This window comes from Lipophrys pholis, assembly GCF_963383615.2.
Source record: "Lipophrys pholis genome assembly, chromosome: 1".
Classification (NCBI taxonomy): Eukaryota; Metazoa; Chordata; class Actinopteri; order Blenniiformes; family Blenniidae; genus Lipophrys; species Lipophrys pholis.
This window is the reverse complement of record NC_137635.1, coordinates 5,685,657-5,699,840: the sequence shown is the minus strand read 5'-3', so window position 1 is coordinate 5,699,840 and position 14,184 is coordinate 5,685,657. Positions and strand designations below refer to the sequence as shown.

Genomic DNA, 14,184 nt, shown 5'->3' with positions numbered 1-14,184 from the left:
CGACCAGCTGTGACGTCATTACGCACGCCGGACTGAACGACATACTTTCGTCTTCTCGGATCTTGGAGGAACTGAAACAAAAACTTTTTTGTTCTCTTCTCCAGCGGGTGAAAAAAACCAGAAGAACTGCGGTCAAGTTTTGTTCAAAGTTTTTGTTCCTCTTAAAGAAGTCAGTGTGAGTTGAAACCAAAACACCTGAACTCGAAGTTTCTTTCGGTTTGTTTCTCACGAGCACAAACTAGCTCATTTACCGCCTCAAACACGCTAATAACAACAAAATAAAACAGATTTAAATTAATATTTAAACACGTATGTGTTATAATACGATTTTAATATTCAATCGGTGTGAGTAAAAAGCCTGCAGGAGTCATCTGTGAGCATTTTTCTTTTTTATTTAAATTCTTTTAATGTTTGTAGTGAATTGAGGTAATGATTGAAAGTATCATCCAGTTGTTGTAAACAGTGAGACGCTCACGGTGTTTTACATCCAGGTGTTCTTTGCAGATGTCTGCAGGAGAACCTGGAGGACTTGGAGGTGAAGCCGAGGAAATGAAGCAGGCGGGAGACGAGGCAGACGCCAAACCTGACCGCAGAGGAAGGTTCCTGCTGTTCGGGAGGCGAGTGGCTTCCTTTTCTGTTTTCTTTTCTTTAAAGGAAGGTCGTGGACACACCTGAACTTACTGTAGCTTTCACTTACAGTCAAATCCAGTGTCAGAAACAGAGTTTATTCAAACTCAGTTCAGCCAGAAATAGACTGTATTCAAACTCTCTTGGAAACAACTAAAAATTCGTCAGTGTAAATTGACTAAATACAAACTGTAACAGGGGTTGGGGGTCCTTTTTAAAATGAAACTGACCTTGTCTGGACCAGACGTGTCAAACATAAGGAACGTGGGCCAAAACCAGCCCGTAAGAGGCTCCAATCAGGCCCGCCAAACTTTCAGGCAAAGTTTTTATTAAAAACAGATTTCCTAATGGACACAACACAACCAAACCTACAGCCTGCAAACCGACGTGGTCGCTAGAAATTAGCAGGATTAATTCAGTTACATAAGCCTAGATAATACCGGCTTTTAACCCTCTAGATCAGTGGCGGCTGGTGGCAAATTTCATCATTATTATTCAAATTCAGCCAGTGTAAAAACTAATTTAATTTAAATACAGTGCAGTTTATAAACCACATTACAACAATCTTGTCTTTTTTTTTTTTTTTCTTAGAATGGAAACAAATACAAGTCTCATTAGTCCTTGTTAGAAAATGTATGTTTTGATGTTGGTTTACTTGAAATGACAGTCTGAGTTTAGGGAAAACAAAAGTTATATCGGGTGTATTTTCACACAACACATCAATTTATCTTTCAAGCATTTTAGAAATGTACCTAAAAAATAATTTAAAAAAACACTTGCAAGATAAACTGTGCTTTTTTTTTCACACTCTTATATATGAGCACATCTAAACATTTATAAACATGAACAAACCTGGACACATTTGCAAAATTCTGAACACATTTGTGTTTGTGTGAATTTAAAAATAACTATGATGGAGAACCGGAACTGAAGCTTTTCAGCCAAACTTCTCATTTCAAACGAGTAAATTAGAAGAGTAAATGTGACAGAGTTAATAATCAGAGACTCACCCCTTTTCCTCTTTATCTCTGACTTTAAGCCAGATCACCGAGCACGTCTGGCGTTGGGCAATTTTAACCCAAGTCTCGGACATCAAATGATTGGTTGAATTGTATGTCATTCACTCATAGTGTTAATCAGTAATTGGTGAAACCGCTACTAAACCCCGCCTCCTCTGCGCCCAAGCTGCTCACACACACGACTACTAGAGAGAGAGAAATCAAGAAATCCTCTCTTTTATTCAAGATTATCTTGTGAAAATGAAGCGCATACCTTTCAAGGCCCATCGTTAGTTTATTACCATAAACATATATCGACATTTTCACCGTTTGTTATCTTACTTTTGTCAATACGGAATGTTTTGTGGATAAATGCTTGTAGTTTTTGAGGTTTTCTTGGAGGGTTTCCTGTGCGCTCAGAAGTAGATCAGCCTGTCCAGGTGGATTCTGTACCTGTCAGCAGACGAGCAACCTGTTGCCCCGTCTGACCTCAGCAGGGAGCGAAGCACAGGACCCACGTGTGAATAGGCCTTTAGAAAGAGCTGGTGCGATGGCGAGGCTGCTGACTCAGGGGGCTCACAGTGCGCTGCCCCCCGTCCTCAGCACCCGCTGGCCCAGTCAGGTCTCCATCTCCCATCCAGTACAGAGCATGTTAGTATCCTAGCACTCAACCCAAAAAATTAGGCTACCAGCTCTGGAGAAACAAGAATTTCCTCTTTTTTTTTTTTTTTGCGTGGCGAAAAAAATAAATAAATAAAACAACACGACCGAACCAAGGCATTTCAGATGCAGAGTGGCGTAGCGCTTAATGACGAACCCAGGTAAGACGGACACATCGGCCTCCTGTACCTGCTCCTCTTTCTGGCCATGCCCGGCCCACAGCAAAACGGGGTCGCAGCCTCATGCGCTTGTTTGGTACAGTATGTTGGCACACTTTGGAAAGGGGGGGTGGGGGGGGGTTTCCAGAAAAAGTTCTGGATCACATGTTTATTAGACTATGGCCGGGCAGCCTGTGTGTGTGTGTGTATGGGTGTGTGTGTGTGGATTGCATTGCTATGTATTGTTCCAGTGCTTGAGTAACATGATGACTGGGCTCTTCTGGAACAAGCCTGGATTCTGTGAGCCCCCAATGGGCCACTTCGGCTTTAGCTATCTGGATGGATCTTTTAAAGAATGGAAATATCGCACGTCTGTGGGAATTGCCACTTCGCGGAAGATTTTCCTCTCTCTCGATCCACACTCCAGTGGTTATGATTTTTTTGATATCTGCGCTGAAGATGTTCTAGTTTCTTCTCTGACCCAGCGGTGGATTACTGCCCCAAGTTTGGCCGTCAAATTAATGCCTTATTTGAAAAAGTATGTGCTCTTTGGTTTTATGAATGCTTTCCGTCGGCTTTTTATCTCCAATATGGACGTTTCTTTGTCGCTTATTTGCACTCAAGGTGCTCATGTTTGTTGCAGTTATTACTTTCTATTTCGACCCACACGAGTCGCTGTCTTCCCACGGAGCGGCCGAACCTAAATATGATTTAAACAATCTGTAAGTACTACAATACTTTTCTTGATGTGCTTTGTCTTAGTAAGAAGAATAAGGATGGCCAGACGCGGGAGCAGGACTACTCTTCTGAAAGCCATTACAGAATTGTTTCACCAACATTCCAGTATAAGATGAGCTACCAGCGAGTGGGGAAGTGCATCATCATCAACAACAAAAACTTTGATGAAAAGACAGGTACGGCAAACATGCTTTCCTACACATTGTACTCCTGTTTTAAATCAACTTTATCGGAGGGAAAGAGCCTTCTAACGGCGCTGCCTGGCAGGGATGAATGTACGGAACGGCACGGACCGAGACGCCGGCGAGCTTTTCAAATGCTTCAAGAGCCTGGGCTTCGACGTTTGCATCTACAACGACCAGACGTGTGAGAAGATGGAGCGTCTTCTCAGAGAGGGTGAGTCGTGCCGTCCGCTTTTGTGGCTTGTGGACGCTTTTAAGTTTATTTTACACGTTTCTTCTTTGTCTATGTTTAAATACAGTGAGGGTACAGTCTGTATATTACAAAATCAAGAAAAGTGGCAGTAGTTAAATCAGGTAAAACGTAAAGAAAAATAAAGGTAAAGAGTAAGTTAAGTTGTGCTTTCGGTGTAAAATGCCATAATATGGCAGTTTATAGTTTTCTTCACATCCCAACTCCAGACAGCAGGTGGGGCTGATGTTAAAGTAATTTCCAGCATATTTCATTTTTGGAACCAGATCTAATTTAGATTTTTACTCTTTAACTTGTAGAATGCCCTCAATTTTAAACATTTTACTCATACTCTGTCACTACAGACAAGAATAGACTCTTTTATCCTTTATATCCTAAAATTAAACAATGACTAGAATACAGGGGAATTAAGGTTTTTGTCCTTATATAAATTAGATAAACAGAGACTCAATCGCAAACCAAATTCACCAAGATGTTTCACAGCAAACTGTAAAAAAACAACAACTGCCTGATATTGAAATCTGAAGTTATCTTAGAAAAGGAGCAGATTCACATCACACATTATTTGAGTGTTCTACATTAATAAAATCTAAATAAATCCTGCCAGTCGAGTTGTAAAAGGGTTGATCCCTTCAACTTTATTGATATAGCAGAATTTGAAATATCTTGAGTTTGTATATAGAAGTTATAGTATCGTGTTATTTTTTCCTATTTCTGCCTCAAGATGATCATTATCTAAAGCCTTCTGAAGTATCACACAATTATTCTTATCATCTTACATTCAGCGGTCACTTCAGTCTGCGTGTATCTGCGGTCACACTGCAGTTAAAATGAGCTGTTTTACCTGCTGTTGGCTCGGTTTGACGCTTCCCGATCCGAGCTAAGAGTCCAGTGTTTGTTTGTTTGTGTGTGCGCGGGTCAGCCTCGGAGGAAGACCATAGTGACAGCTCGTGTTTCGCCTGTATCCTGCTAAGCCACGGCGAGGAGGGCATGATCTACGGCACGGACGGCGCCATGCCCATCAAGACCATGACCTCGCTGTTCAGGGGGGACATGTGCAAAAGTTTAGTCGGGAAGCCTAAACTCTTCTTCATCCAGGTACGCCGATGAAAAACGCCTCCATTTCCTGCCGTGTGTTTATGGGACTGTGATGCCAGAGCTGCTATGTTGAGAGATCTGTGGAGACTTTCTCTGTAAATACAGCTAATTCTCAATTGCTCCACCAGGTCAACGTTGAGAAAGCTACTCAGGATCACAATGAAATTTCATTTCATTTACTCCACCAGGCTTGTCGGGGTTCTGAATTTGATGATGGTATTCAGACAGATTCGGGACCGCCGAACGACACCCTGGAGACGGACGCAAACCCGAGACATAAGATCCCTGTAGAGGCAGACTTCCTCTATGCCTACTCCACCGTGCCAGGTAAACCACCGCTGCGTTTTAAGGTCTTTGCATCACATCAAATCTAAACGCAGAAGCCTCCTAAAAACATTAAGAGAACTACTGATAATGTGTAACGTTGCAAACAAGGTATCATCAAATGAACAAATTGAAACCGAAACCCTCTATATCTTAATTAACGTTCCCACAAATCGTACCACACCAGCAGCAATACAAGCTGAATAACAGTTTCATTGAGGAACTATCACATTCTGTTAACTGACGTGTTATAACAGACGGGTGTGAAAACTTTTCATTTCAAGCCTCACACAGTGAGGCTGCAAAAAGCTCAAATTATTATATCTCAGGTCCTTAGATGTAAATTTAAAAGTAAATAGTTTCAGTTGGAATGATGTTAAACCATCTTTTGTTGTCGAATGAATGAATATTTAAAGTGTTTTGTTCTATGCATGATATAAGAAGCACCTCAGAACGTACGTGTGTGTGTGGGGGTGTGGGTGTGGGTGTGGATGTGTGTGTGGATGTGTGTGTGTGTGGGTGTGTGTACCCACATTCCACTCCTGCACACACCTCATGTCATGTTTGTCTGAAGAAATTCAGGGGGAGTGAAAACTTAATTATTTCTTCTTATAAAATCCATAATTACTATTAAACACCAACAAAGGTATTTTAAACAGCTCTTCAACTCACACAGACACTCCTGTATATTCCTACATGTATACATAGCAATACAGAAACTTAAGTCACTTAGATCATTTATATGTATTTGTTTCAAACCTCCACATTACTGGCTGAAATGCTGCTTTTGTTTTCATGCTTGAATTAAGTTCTCCCTGACGTCTCTGTGAATAAATGTTGGCCACTGAGCCCCGTTGTTATCGCCCTTCCAGGATATTACTCTTGGAGGAACCCCGGCCGCGGCTCCTGGTTCGTCCAGGCGCTGTGCAACGTCCTCAACGAGTTCGGCAAGCAGCTGGAGATAATGCAGATCCTGACGCGGGTCAACTACATGGTGGCCACCAGCTTCGAGTCCTGGTCCGAAGACCCGCGCTTCAGCGAGAAGAAGCAGATCCCCTGCGTGGTCTCCATGCTGACGAAAGAACTGTATTTCAACTGACCGCCCCACCTCCGGCACCAGACCGAGTGATTGACTGACGACACACGACTTGACCGACGGTTTCAGGTACTGACTAAGCGGTCAAAGCATTCAGGGATGATTCAGGCCCGGCAGGACACTGCACTCTTTAGAGCACTGATGGCTTTTGCATGTGAAGTTGGGCCCGAAAACGAGCACTCCACGTGTAAAGTAAAAAAAACAAAAAACAAAAGAAAGGAAAAAAAAAAAAAATAGCAATAATAACTTACAGTGGCACTCTGCGTTCATGTGTTGATGGTGAAACTTCCTTCTCTTCTTCAGGTTCTTCCTACTTTTCAGAATAGTGGCGTCACATTTGATCTGATCTTTGTCGACAGGCGTCGTCAAATATCTATGTCATTCCTCCAACCCAGGAAAACTCGCTGCCAGTTTTTGTGGGTTTCGGTGAATCATATCTGAGTAATGGTCTCGCCATGTTCCAGCATGTGAGGTCAAGCCGGGCGTTAACCTGACAAACACACGCAAACAAAGAAGTGGCGAAAGCTGACTCGGCATTTATAGAATTTTGAGTTTGGGAATTTGTATTAAACCGTCCAATTAGTGTTTGGACTCATAAACAGTGACATTCATTAGAAAACCAATTAAGATATGATTGTTTGAAATAATGCCTTTTTTTTTTGGGCATCATCTAGTCAAAGTCGAGTTTAAGACAAAGGGAAGAAATGGAAGGTATAAAACTTGTTTAATTTTGAGTCAAACATGCACTTTAGAGCAAAATGTTTTAAACTAGTTGTAACAGAAGAGCTATCAGCTGACGGGAGCAGTTAAATATAAAGATTTGACAGAGATTTCAACTTTGAAACATTTAACTTGCAGTAGAATACCTTTTCTTGAATATTGATCTCGACAATATCATATTTAAATGTGAAAACTTGTGTATTCAGCCACAGGTTACTACTTGCTCTGTGGCGAAGGCTCGTACTCCTTCCTCCTCAGACTCAGTGGGGGCGGACAGCGGCTGGAAAATGGTTCAGGTCATTCTCGGCTATTCACGTTGCACGTTTTCAGCCGTCAGCTCTTTGGAAACAAACCAAAAAAAAAAAGAAAAAAAGACAACACTCCTCCGGGCAGGAACATGTCGCAGCGCTCTTTGCCCCCGGCTCGGTGTCTCAGCCTTCCCGGCGAGTTCACGTTGGTCGCAGCACGCCGACATCCTCAGGTTCTTTCATGTTCCCATGAAGCGGGTAAATGTCGCCTTGTACAATTTTAATTTCTGTAGTGGCTGGGAAGGTTTGATCCTTTGCTGTGTAGTGATTAGTACATTGAGATCATATTTAGTCTGCTGCCGTTTGGAAAAACATAAAGAGCTATTTGCAATTTTGCAGGTACTCTCAGCATCATGTAGAGAACTTTGCTTGCTTGTTGCCCTACCAAAAAAAAACAAAAAAAAAACCGAACCCACTGTCATTGCATAAAATACAGTATGCACTATTTCTATAATCAGGGTCAAACCAGATATATGTATTTCCCTATTTTATCTTTATCTAGGATTGTTGTCAAGTGGGAAAATAAATGCTGGGCAACTTCAGAAATAAATAAATGTGGGAAATATATACTAAAGCTTGACTGGGGCCCGAAGCACACACGCCACATCATTTCGCTGTATATTAGTGTTGTACATTGTCTGAAAATACATCACAGTGTTTTTAAACCTGCTCCCACACAGCGCTTTACAATCTTTATTGAAAAATTGCTTTAGAAATGATTTGATAATCCAAATTATTCGAAAAACACTCTAGACACGTTTTTTATTGAAAAATGAAATGCAGAATTGCATGCTTTCCGCAGTTAATTTGTAATATTTTGGTGAAATCCAAAGCTATAGTTCTATTTTTCGTAGCGATATTTATAAATGACGTTTTTGCTGATGGTCATCAGAAGTGTTATTGATCCCAAGTCTGTCATTCACAGAGGCAGCTATTACTGGCAGTGACAAGTCTGAACATTCACAATTCACGTGTCCTCAATACGCACTCTCACTGTTCCTGCTATGTTTTTACACGATCCACAGTTTTTGCATTTGTAAGAAAATCTTCGGGGGGCGAAAGTTCAACTGTAGATTGCATCTGTTGCCACTCTTTCCCCATTTTGTATTTTCTATCAGTCGTTTTTAATTATTCCAATCACTGTTACACGATGAAGACGGTGCACATAGGTGACAGGAGTGTGAATCCGCTGGCTCCCGCCACTTTTGTCCAGTGCGGCCACAACTCTTGAGTCCTCTCGACACAAGGATCTGTGATCAGTGATGTGGTGCCCGACCTGTGCTGAAAGGAGTGTTTGCTCCACTTGTTTTGGAATGGAATTGAAGGAGGGAATTTATTTTTTATTGGGAGGAAAAAAAACAAAACTTTAAATGCTTTATGGTGTTAGATGCTGTTGTCCTCAGGAATAATTTTAAAAAAGATTTGGAAAAATGTATGAATGATTTATATTGAATATAATCTGGCCTGTTTTTTTTTTTTTTTTTTTAAACTGGGGCAAAATGTTGTTTATTGTATCAAACATAAAGAATTTATTGTGTACGTTTTGTGTGTGTTGTCTTTCTTGCACATGGGATTTTCTTTGTTTTCACAAATACAACCTGAATATTTGAAAATATTTCAACTGAAATGAAGGAGAAGTTACTGACTTAAGCCAAAGTAGCAGCACTTAAGAACTTAACTGTTAAACCGACACAATGCACCTTCACTAATGTCCTTGAAATTTACGTTATCACATTTAAAATGTACATAATTGGTGACCAACGCCATAAGTCAGAACTGAAACTTGAATATATCTTACTAATGCAGCTACTACGGTGGCCCAGAAAGGTCAACGCAAATGCGGAAGTTAACCTGGTGTTCTTTCCGGGGGACAATATTTTCTGACAGTCGGGATTAATTACGGGAGAGTTTAATGAAACGTAAATAAAACGCTCATGCTCAGTGATTGTTATTAATGTCATTATGTGTTTTCACAAATCGACAATGTTGTTATCCGTGTTGAAATTGTAATTTTCCAGTAATGAAAATAGTCCGTCAGAAAATATTGTCCCCCGGAAATGAAGTCTATTTGTCCCACCGCTGCGCTCCGTTGTGGCGTCTGCTAAATTCTGCAGTTGCGTCGACCCTTCTGGGCCGCCTCAAACAACTGAATTTATCTTTTAGTACACTGCGGTACATCATAAGAGTAATCATCAGTAATCTGGCATTGTTTAGTTTTTTTTAAATTCCTCCACTGACTTGCATTTCAAGTAACATTTGATAAAAACAAAATGACATGTCGGATTATTTTATTCTATATTTCAAATATGAAATGACATTTTTGACATTTCAGAGGGACTGAAAGACAGACACAAACAAGAATACAAATTAATGCAAAAAAAAGACCTTACAAAGGTAGTTTCCTATTCTTTATCTTTGCATCTGCCTTTCCACACATGGATATTGTGAAGCCTTTTCTGTCACCCCGTTCATGAAATAAAGTCTGCGTGACAGCAGATGATTTACGTGATCCGTAAATCTAAAATAGATCCACTTTTGAAATTCCTCCAGGCAAATTTAGACTTGCTGGACATGTGCCGTACCCAGAGCCGAAGTCGTGTCACATGAGAAGGATGTCAGAGCTGCCAATCCTGCACACGCCCCTCAACACACCACGACCCCCTTCGGCCCTCCACCGTGTCAGAGAACAGGAGCCGATCTGGAAGCATCACAGATTTGAAGGGGTTTCCAGTTTGTGCCGTCGTTGTCGTGTCCGGGACACAGGGCTTGGTGTATCGTGTCGGTGAAGGTCCCGGCGCAGAAGCAGTGGATGGGTGTCATGGTGTCGGCTCCCAGGAAGCACACCAGGCCCCCGGGGAAGCTGCAGTACACCCCAATTCGGGTGAACCTCCTCTCTGCCAGCAGTGGCAGCTCGTGTTGAACGCCGCAATGCCATGCGTTGTAGTCTCCGTTGAAGTACTCCACGCACCACGACTCCCTGCCGCGTCCGAGCCAGCAGGCCTCCTCGCCCTCGCTGCCCTTGCGGGGGATGCTTGGGTAGGTGAGCCCCAGCTCCCAGTAGGTCTTCCCGCCCACGTCCACCTCCCAGTAGTGACGGCCCTCACTCAGGGGCCGCCGGCTGATCACGTTCAATGTGTTGTCGAAGCGGCAGGGGGTCTCAGGTACTTCCTGCCAGGCGTCGGTGTAAGTAGCCGAGTCGCCATTGGGAGAGATGATCAGCTTCGGGTGGGCGGTGTCGGCGTCCAGGACAACATCTGCAGCATCTGTGCAGGACGGAACCAATCGGTCCTGAGTACAAATGATCATTGAGACAAACACAACCGACACCATTGCTTCACCTAAAGTGTGTGCCCTCGGACTAAAGAGTGAATACAGTCTACCTGTACAGATCCTCCACATCCTCCACCTGCCCCGTCTTGAACTTACAGCTCTGAAACAGCTTCTTGGTGACGGGGACCTGAGATCTGATGAACAGCAGCAGGTTGATGGTGAGACTCAGCAGCTGATCGTTCTTGAACTCATCCATGTGGATCAGATCCGGGTCGCTCAGCTTCAGCGTCTCAGAAACTCTAATGGCACATCAAAGACTAATGAAGCAATAAAAAAAAAGAAATGCACATATGCAAAGCTGGAAGTGACGAATTAAACATTGACATTAATGTAGTAAAAAAGCTTTTTTCCCCCCAATGATAATAATAATATTGATAATTTTGCCGGTAAAATGAATCTAATGGATACTAGTGACAATTATCTTTACAACATAGTACTTGTACAGTACTTGTAATTGAGTACCATAACAGTAGTTGAGCAGACCTTTACAGTACTCGTTCCGTCTCCAACCAAAAGTATTAAATCTCTCCTTTTGTTTTGAGCACAATCAGATTTCAGTTCAAGATAACCATCTTGAATGGATGAGGAAGTCAAACACACATTTACTGGAGGGGAATTTGAAAGAGCGATAAATAAAAGTTGATTTCATTTTTCAGAAATGACACAAAATGTTTTTTTTACCATTATGGACTTTCCTCCTAACCACAGAAATATGCTTGCATCTGCTGGTAGGATGTGGGCTGACATTACATCTCACTTCGAGTAAGTTATGCAGCAGGGGATCATTTCTGGAAATATGATCGTACCTTTGTTCCGTCTCGGAATTCTGTAAAAGATTGAAACAAAGGAAGTATAGTTTGACTGTTATTTGACCACTGATGAGGAAACAGCTCATACTTGACTTTTCCTGATGCATATTCACCTCAGCGATGGGATTGTGTATCTCCTGGTCCAGATCCTGAGTGAGATGGTAGCAGTCCTCTATTTTCTGCTCCACCAGCTTCTCCATGGCCTCATGTTCCGTCTCCAGCTGGGTCAGTGTGATCCGGAGGTCCTCATCCAGAACCCGTCGCATGTCCTCGTACTTCTTCTTGATTTTCTCCTTCACTTCACTGGTCTTTTTCTGAAGTGAGCATAAAAATGAGTGAAACAAGACATTTGGTCTTGCTGGTCGGTCTGCAGCCTGCGACTCTGGAGCCACATGTGGCTCTTCAGCTCCCCTGTAGCGGCCTCCTGAAGCTTTCATAGGATTATTTCTAAATTGAAAAAAATGTGTCCTCATTTTTATTTTTTTGCACACCATGTATTTTTTTTAAGTGGTCAAATCTCCAGGCTAAAAACAGTTAAATAAGGTAAAACTGCTGAAAGAGGATAGCTGGACTTGTTAAATAAATAAATAAATAATAGCTAAAACTACTCAAAAATAATGCAGGAAAACCAGTCAAATGAAAATTATTAAACTTGCTGGAACAGCTTTTTTTTCCCAGGAAAAGAAGAAGAAAAGAAAAAGATGAAAAAAAACAAAATGGGGAAAAAAAGAAAGAATAGTCAAACTGAAATCATCAAACTTGCAAGTGCAGCTTTTTTCAGAAAAAAAGAAAAACAAACAATTGAAAGAAAGTAAAAAACTTAGAAATTGAAAAAAATATATCAAAAGAGAAAGAAAGAAAAGGGGGGGGGGGGGTGAAGAAAGAAAAAATGGAAAACTGAAAAAAAGAGAACGAAAGAAGAAAGAACAGAAGAAAAGGAAAATAGGGGGAAATAAAAGGAAATGCTTGTTACAGTAAATTAGGAAACAGATAAATACAGGTAAAGTGGCTAAAGTAGCCAAGATGCATGAAATAGATAAAGCAGGAAAATTCATGAATAAAGAGGAAAAATCTGTAAATGGCGACAAAAAATAAAACTGTAATGAAGTACAAATAAAGCGACGACATTTCATGAATGCAACCTCATTTTGTATATGTAAAGCCATAACCTTCATGTCTTTTTTATTTTTCTTCATTTCAGATAATTATCTTGTTTTGTGGCTCCAGACAAATTCTATTTGTTGGAAAAATCACCAAAGTGTCTCTTTTGTTCATAAAGGCTGCAGACCCCTGGCGCTGTGGTAAGAATGCATGCTCACCAAATGATATTAGGAAAAACTAAAAAGATAGAAAATATACATAATAAGCAAAAAAAAAATTGCTACTGCACATTAAACATGTATTTCAAAAGAAACAACCTTTTGACCTTCAGGTGAATTTCAACCCATTTGTGCACTGTTGGCACGCAGACACACACGTATGACCTTCAAACAGACTTACTGTTATCTCCACCTGCTTCGCCGCCAATTTCTTCATCCTGTAGGCGACAGCGTCTCTCTGCCTCTGCAGCTGCTGCTGCTGCTGCTGCTGCTGCTGTCGTCTCAGAATCGTCTCCTTTCAAAACAAAAGCAAAAGTCAAGCGGTGAGAAACACGAACGTTCTGTCTCAACAAAGTGGACGCTCACGTTGTTTGCGGTCTTCCCTTCAACTTTGCCACTCATTTTGTGTAGAGAAGTGCAGATGAGGCTCCACAGGTGAGCCACCAGCGCATTTATAGGCCCGATGTGGGGGTGGGAGTGAGTGTGGGAGTGGGGCGGGGGAATATCCGCCACCCACATAGCCCCCCCGCTGTGATTCTACCAGGACAACCGTGTTATATTAGGAAGAGACTGTGCATCTAAATATTGTAGACAAGAGGAAAGGAAGAGGGCTCCTCGTCTGGCAGGATGTCAGTTATTTCATGTCCTATTAGACATAAAGCCCACAAGACCTCTATTAATACCGGTGTCACGCTGACCTTGATTCTTGATTTATGCCTGTGTGTGTGTGTGTGTGTGTGTGTGTGTGTGTGTGTGTGGTGTGTGTGTGTGTGTGTGTGTGTGTGTGTGTGTGTGTGTGTGTGTGTGTGTGTGTGTGTGTGTGTGTGTGTGTGTGTGTGTGTGTGTGTGTGTGTGTGTGTGTGTGTGTGTGTGTGTGTGTGTGACCCACATATGAAGCAGCTTGTATGAAGACAGTGCCTCGTGGCTCCTGGACAATCCATCACAGACTTTTTTTTTTCCAAGTATTTATTGAGCAGGACTGTCGGTTGGATAGTTTCTCCTTGAGATGGCTAAATGAGTTTGGCTGAAGCCTGCTTGACGTGCTCTCCATGACCCCGGACCTTTCACATGCATTGCTCAGATAGTCCATGTCCAAGACGGCACGTTGACGGCCCCTGTTCTTTTACTATTTTTTTCTTCTTTGACTTATTTCCCCGGTGGTTTCCCGGTGTTCCTGTGGGTTCATGCTGTAGTATTTGAGCCTTATTGTGTGTGTGTGTGTGTGTGTGTGTGTGTGTGTGTGTGTGTGTGTGTGTGTGTGTGTGTGTGTGTGTGTGTGTGTGTGTGTGTGTGTATATACATATCGTTGTGGATAGACTTTATTCCTCATAGTTAGAATACCGTGGGTCTGAGTCCAAGATAAGTAGCCATTAATGTGTAGTTTGCATGATGCCCGTCTGCATGCAGGGGTTTTCCCTGTAAAATGGTAAATGAGCCCCACAAAGCGCTTTACATGGTTCATCACATTCACCCATTCACACACACATTCACACACCATTGGGCGCTGCAGCCATGCAAGGTGCTGCCACTCCAATGGGAGCCATTTTGGGGTTCAGTGTCTTGCTCA

General features: G+C 42.0%; 2 protein-coding genes across 6 annotated transcripts; one reads left to right on the top strand and one right to left on the bottom strand.

Annotated features, from left to right (window-relative positions):
* The first annotated feature begins 26 nt into the window (after nucleotides 1-26).
* Nucleotides 27-7,590, top strand: casp7 (caspase 7, apoptosis-related cysteine peptidase). 5 transcript variants are annotated; one of them, XM_080484858.1, is made up of 7 exons: nucleotides 27-169; nucleotides 505-617; nucleotides 3,206-3,357; nucleotides 3,449-3,577; nucleotides 4,536-4,711; nucleotides 4,900-5,038; nucleotides 5,908-7,590. In XM_080484858.1, the coding sequence occupies exons 2-7, from the start codon at nucleotides 505-507 to the stop codon at nucleotides 6,132-6,134; spliced, it is 936 nt and encodes a 311-aa protein (XP_080340984.1). In that variant the 5' UTR covers nucleotides 27-169; the 3' UTR covers nucleotides 6,135-7,590. The 5 variants fall into 5 exon arrangements, with proteins under 5 accessions (XP_080340984.1, XP_080340982.1, XP_080340983.1 ...); XM_080484856.1 differs by having other exon boundaries at nucleotides 27-175; XM_080484857.1 differs by having other exon boundaries at nucleotides 51-175; nucleotides 505-621; nucleotides 3,210-3,357.
* Nucleotides 7,591-9,431: 1,841 nt separating this feature from the next.
* Nucleotides 9,432-13,136, bottom strand: LOC308119498 (putative E3 ubiquitin-protein ligase TRIML1; the record flags this gene model as incomplete). Its single annotated transcript, XM_080479533.1, has 6 exons — nucleotides 9,432-10,422; nucleotides 10,586-10,728; nucleotides 11,296-11,315; nucleotides 11,412-11,612; nucleotides 12,799-12,912; nucleotides 12,984-13,136. 6 exons carry the CDS (start codon nucleotides 13,134-13,136, stop codon nucleotides 9,839-9,841), a joined length of 1,215 nt encoding a protein of 404 aa, XP_080335659.1. The 3' UTR covers nucleotides 9,432-9,838.
* Nucleotides 13,137-14,184: the final 1,048 nt, after the last annotated feature.

Bases quoted from the DNA above. Each gene is read 5' to 3' on its own strand.
- casp7 (XM_080484858.1), top strand. From the start codon at position 505: ATGTCTGCAGGAGAACCTGGAGGACTTGGAGGTGAAGCCGAGGAAATG. The intron at 4,712-4,899 runs GTACGCCGATGA...TTACTCCACCAG, and splicing joins CTAAACTCTTCTTCATCCAG to GCTTGTCGGGGTTCTGAATT. The intron at 5,039-5,907 runs GTAAACCACCGC...TCGCCCTTCCAG, and splicing joins TGCCTACTCCACCGTGCCAG to GATATTACTCTTGGAGGAAC.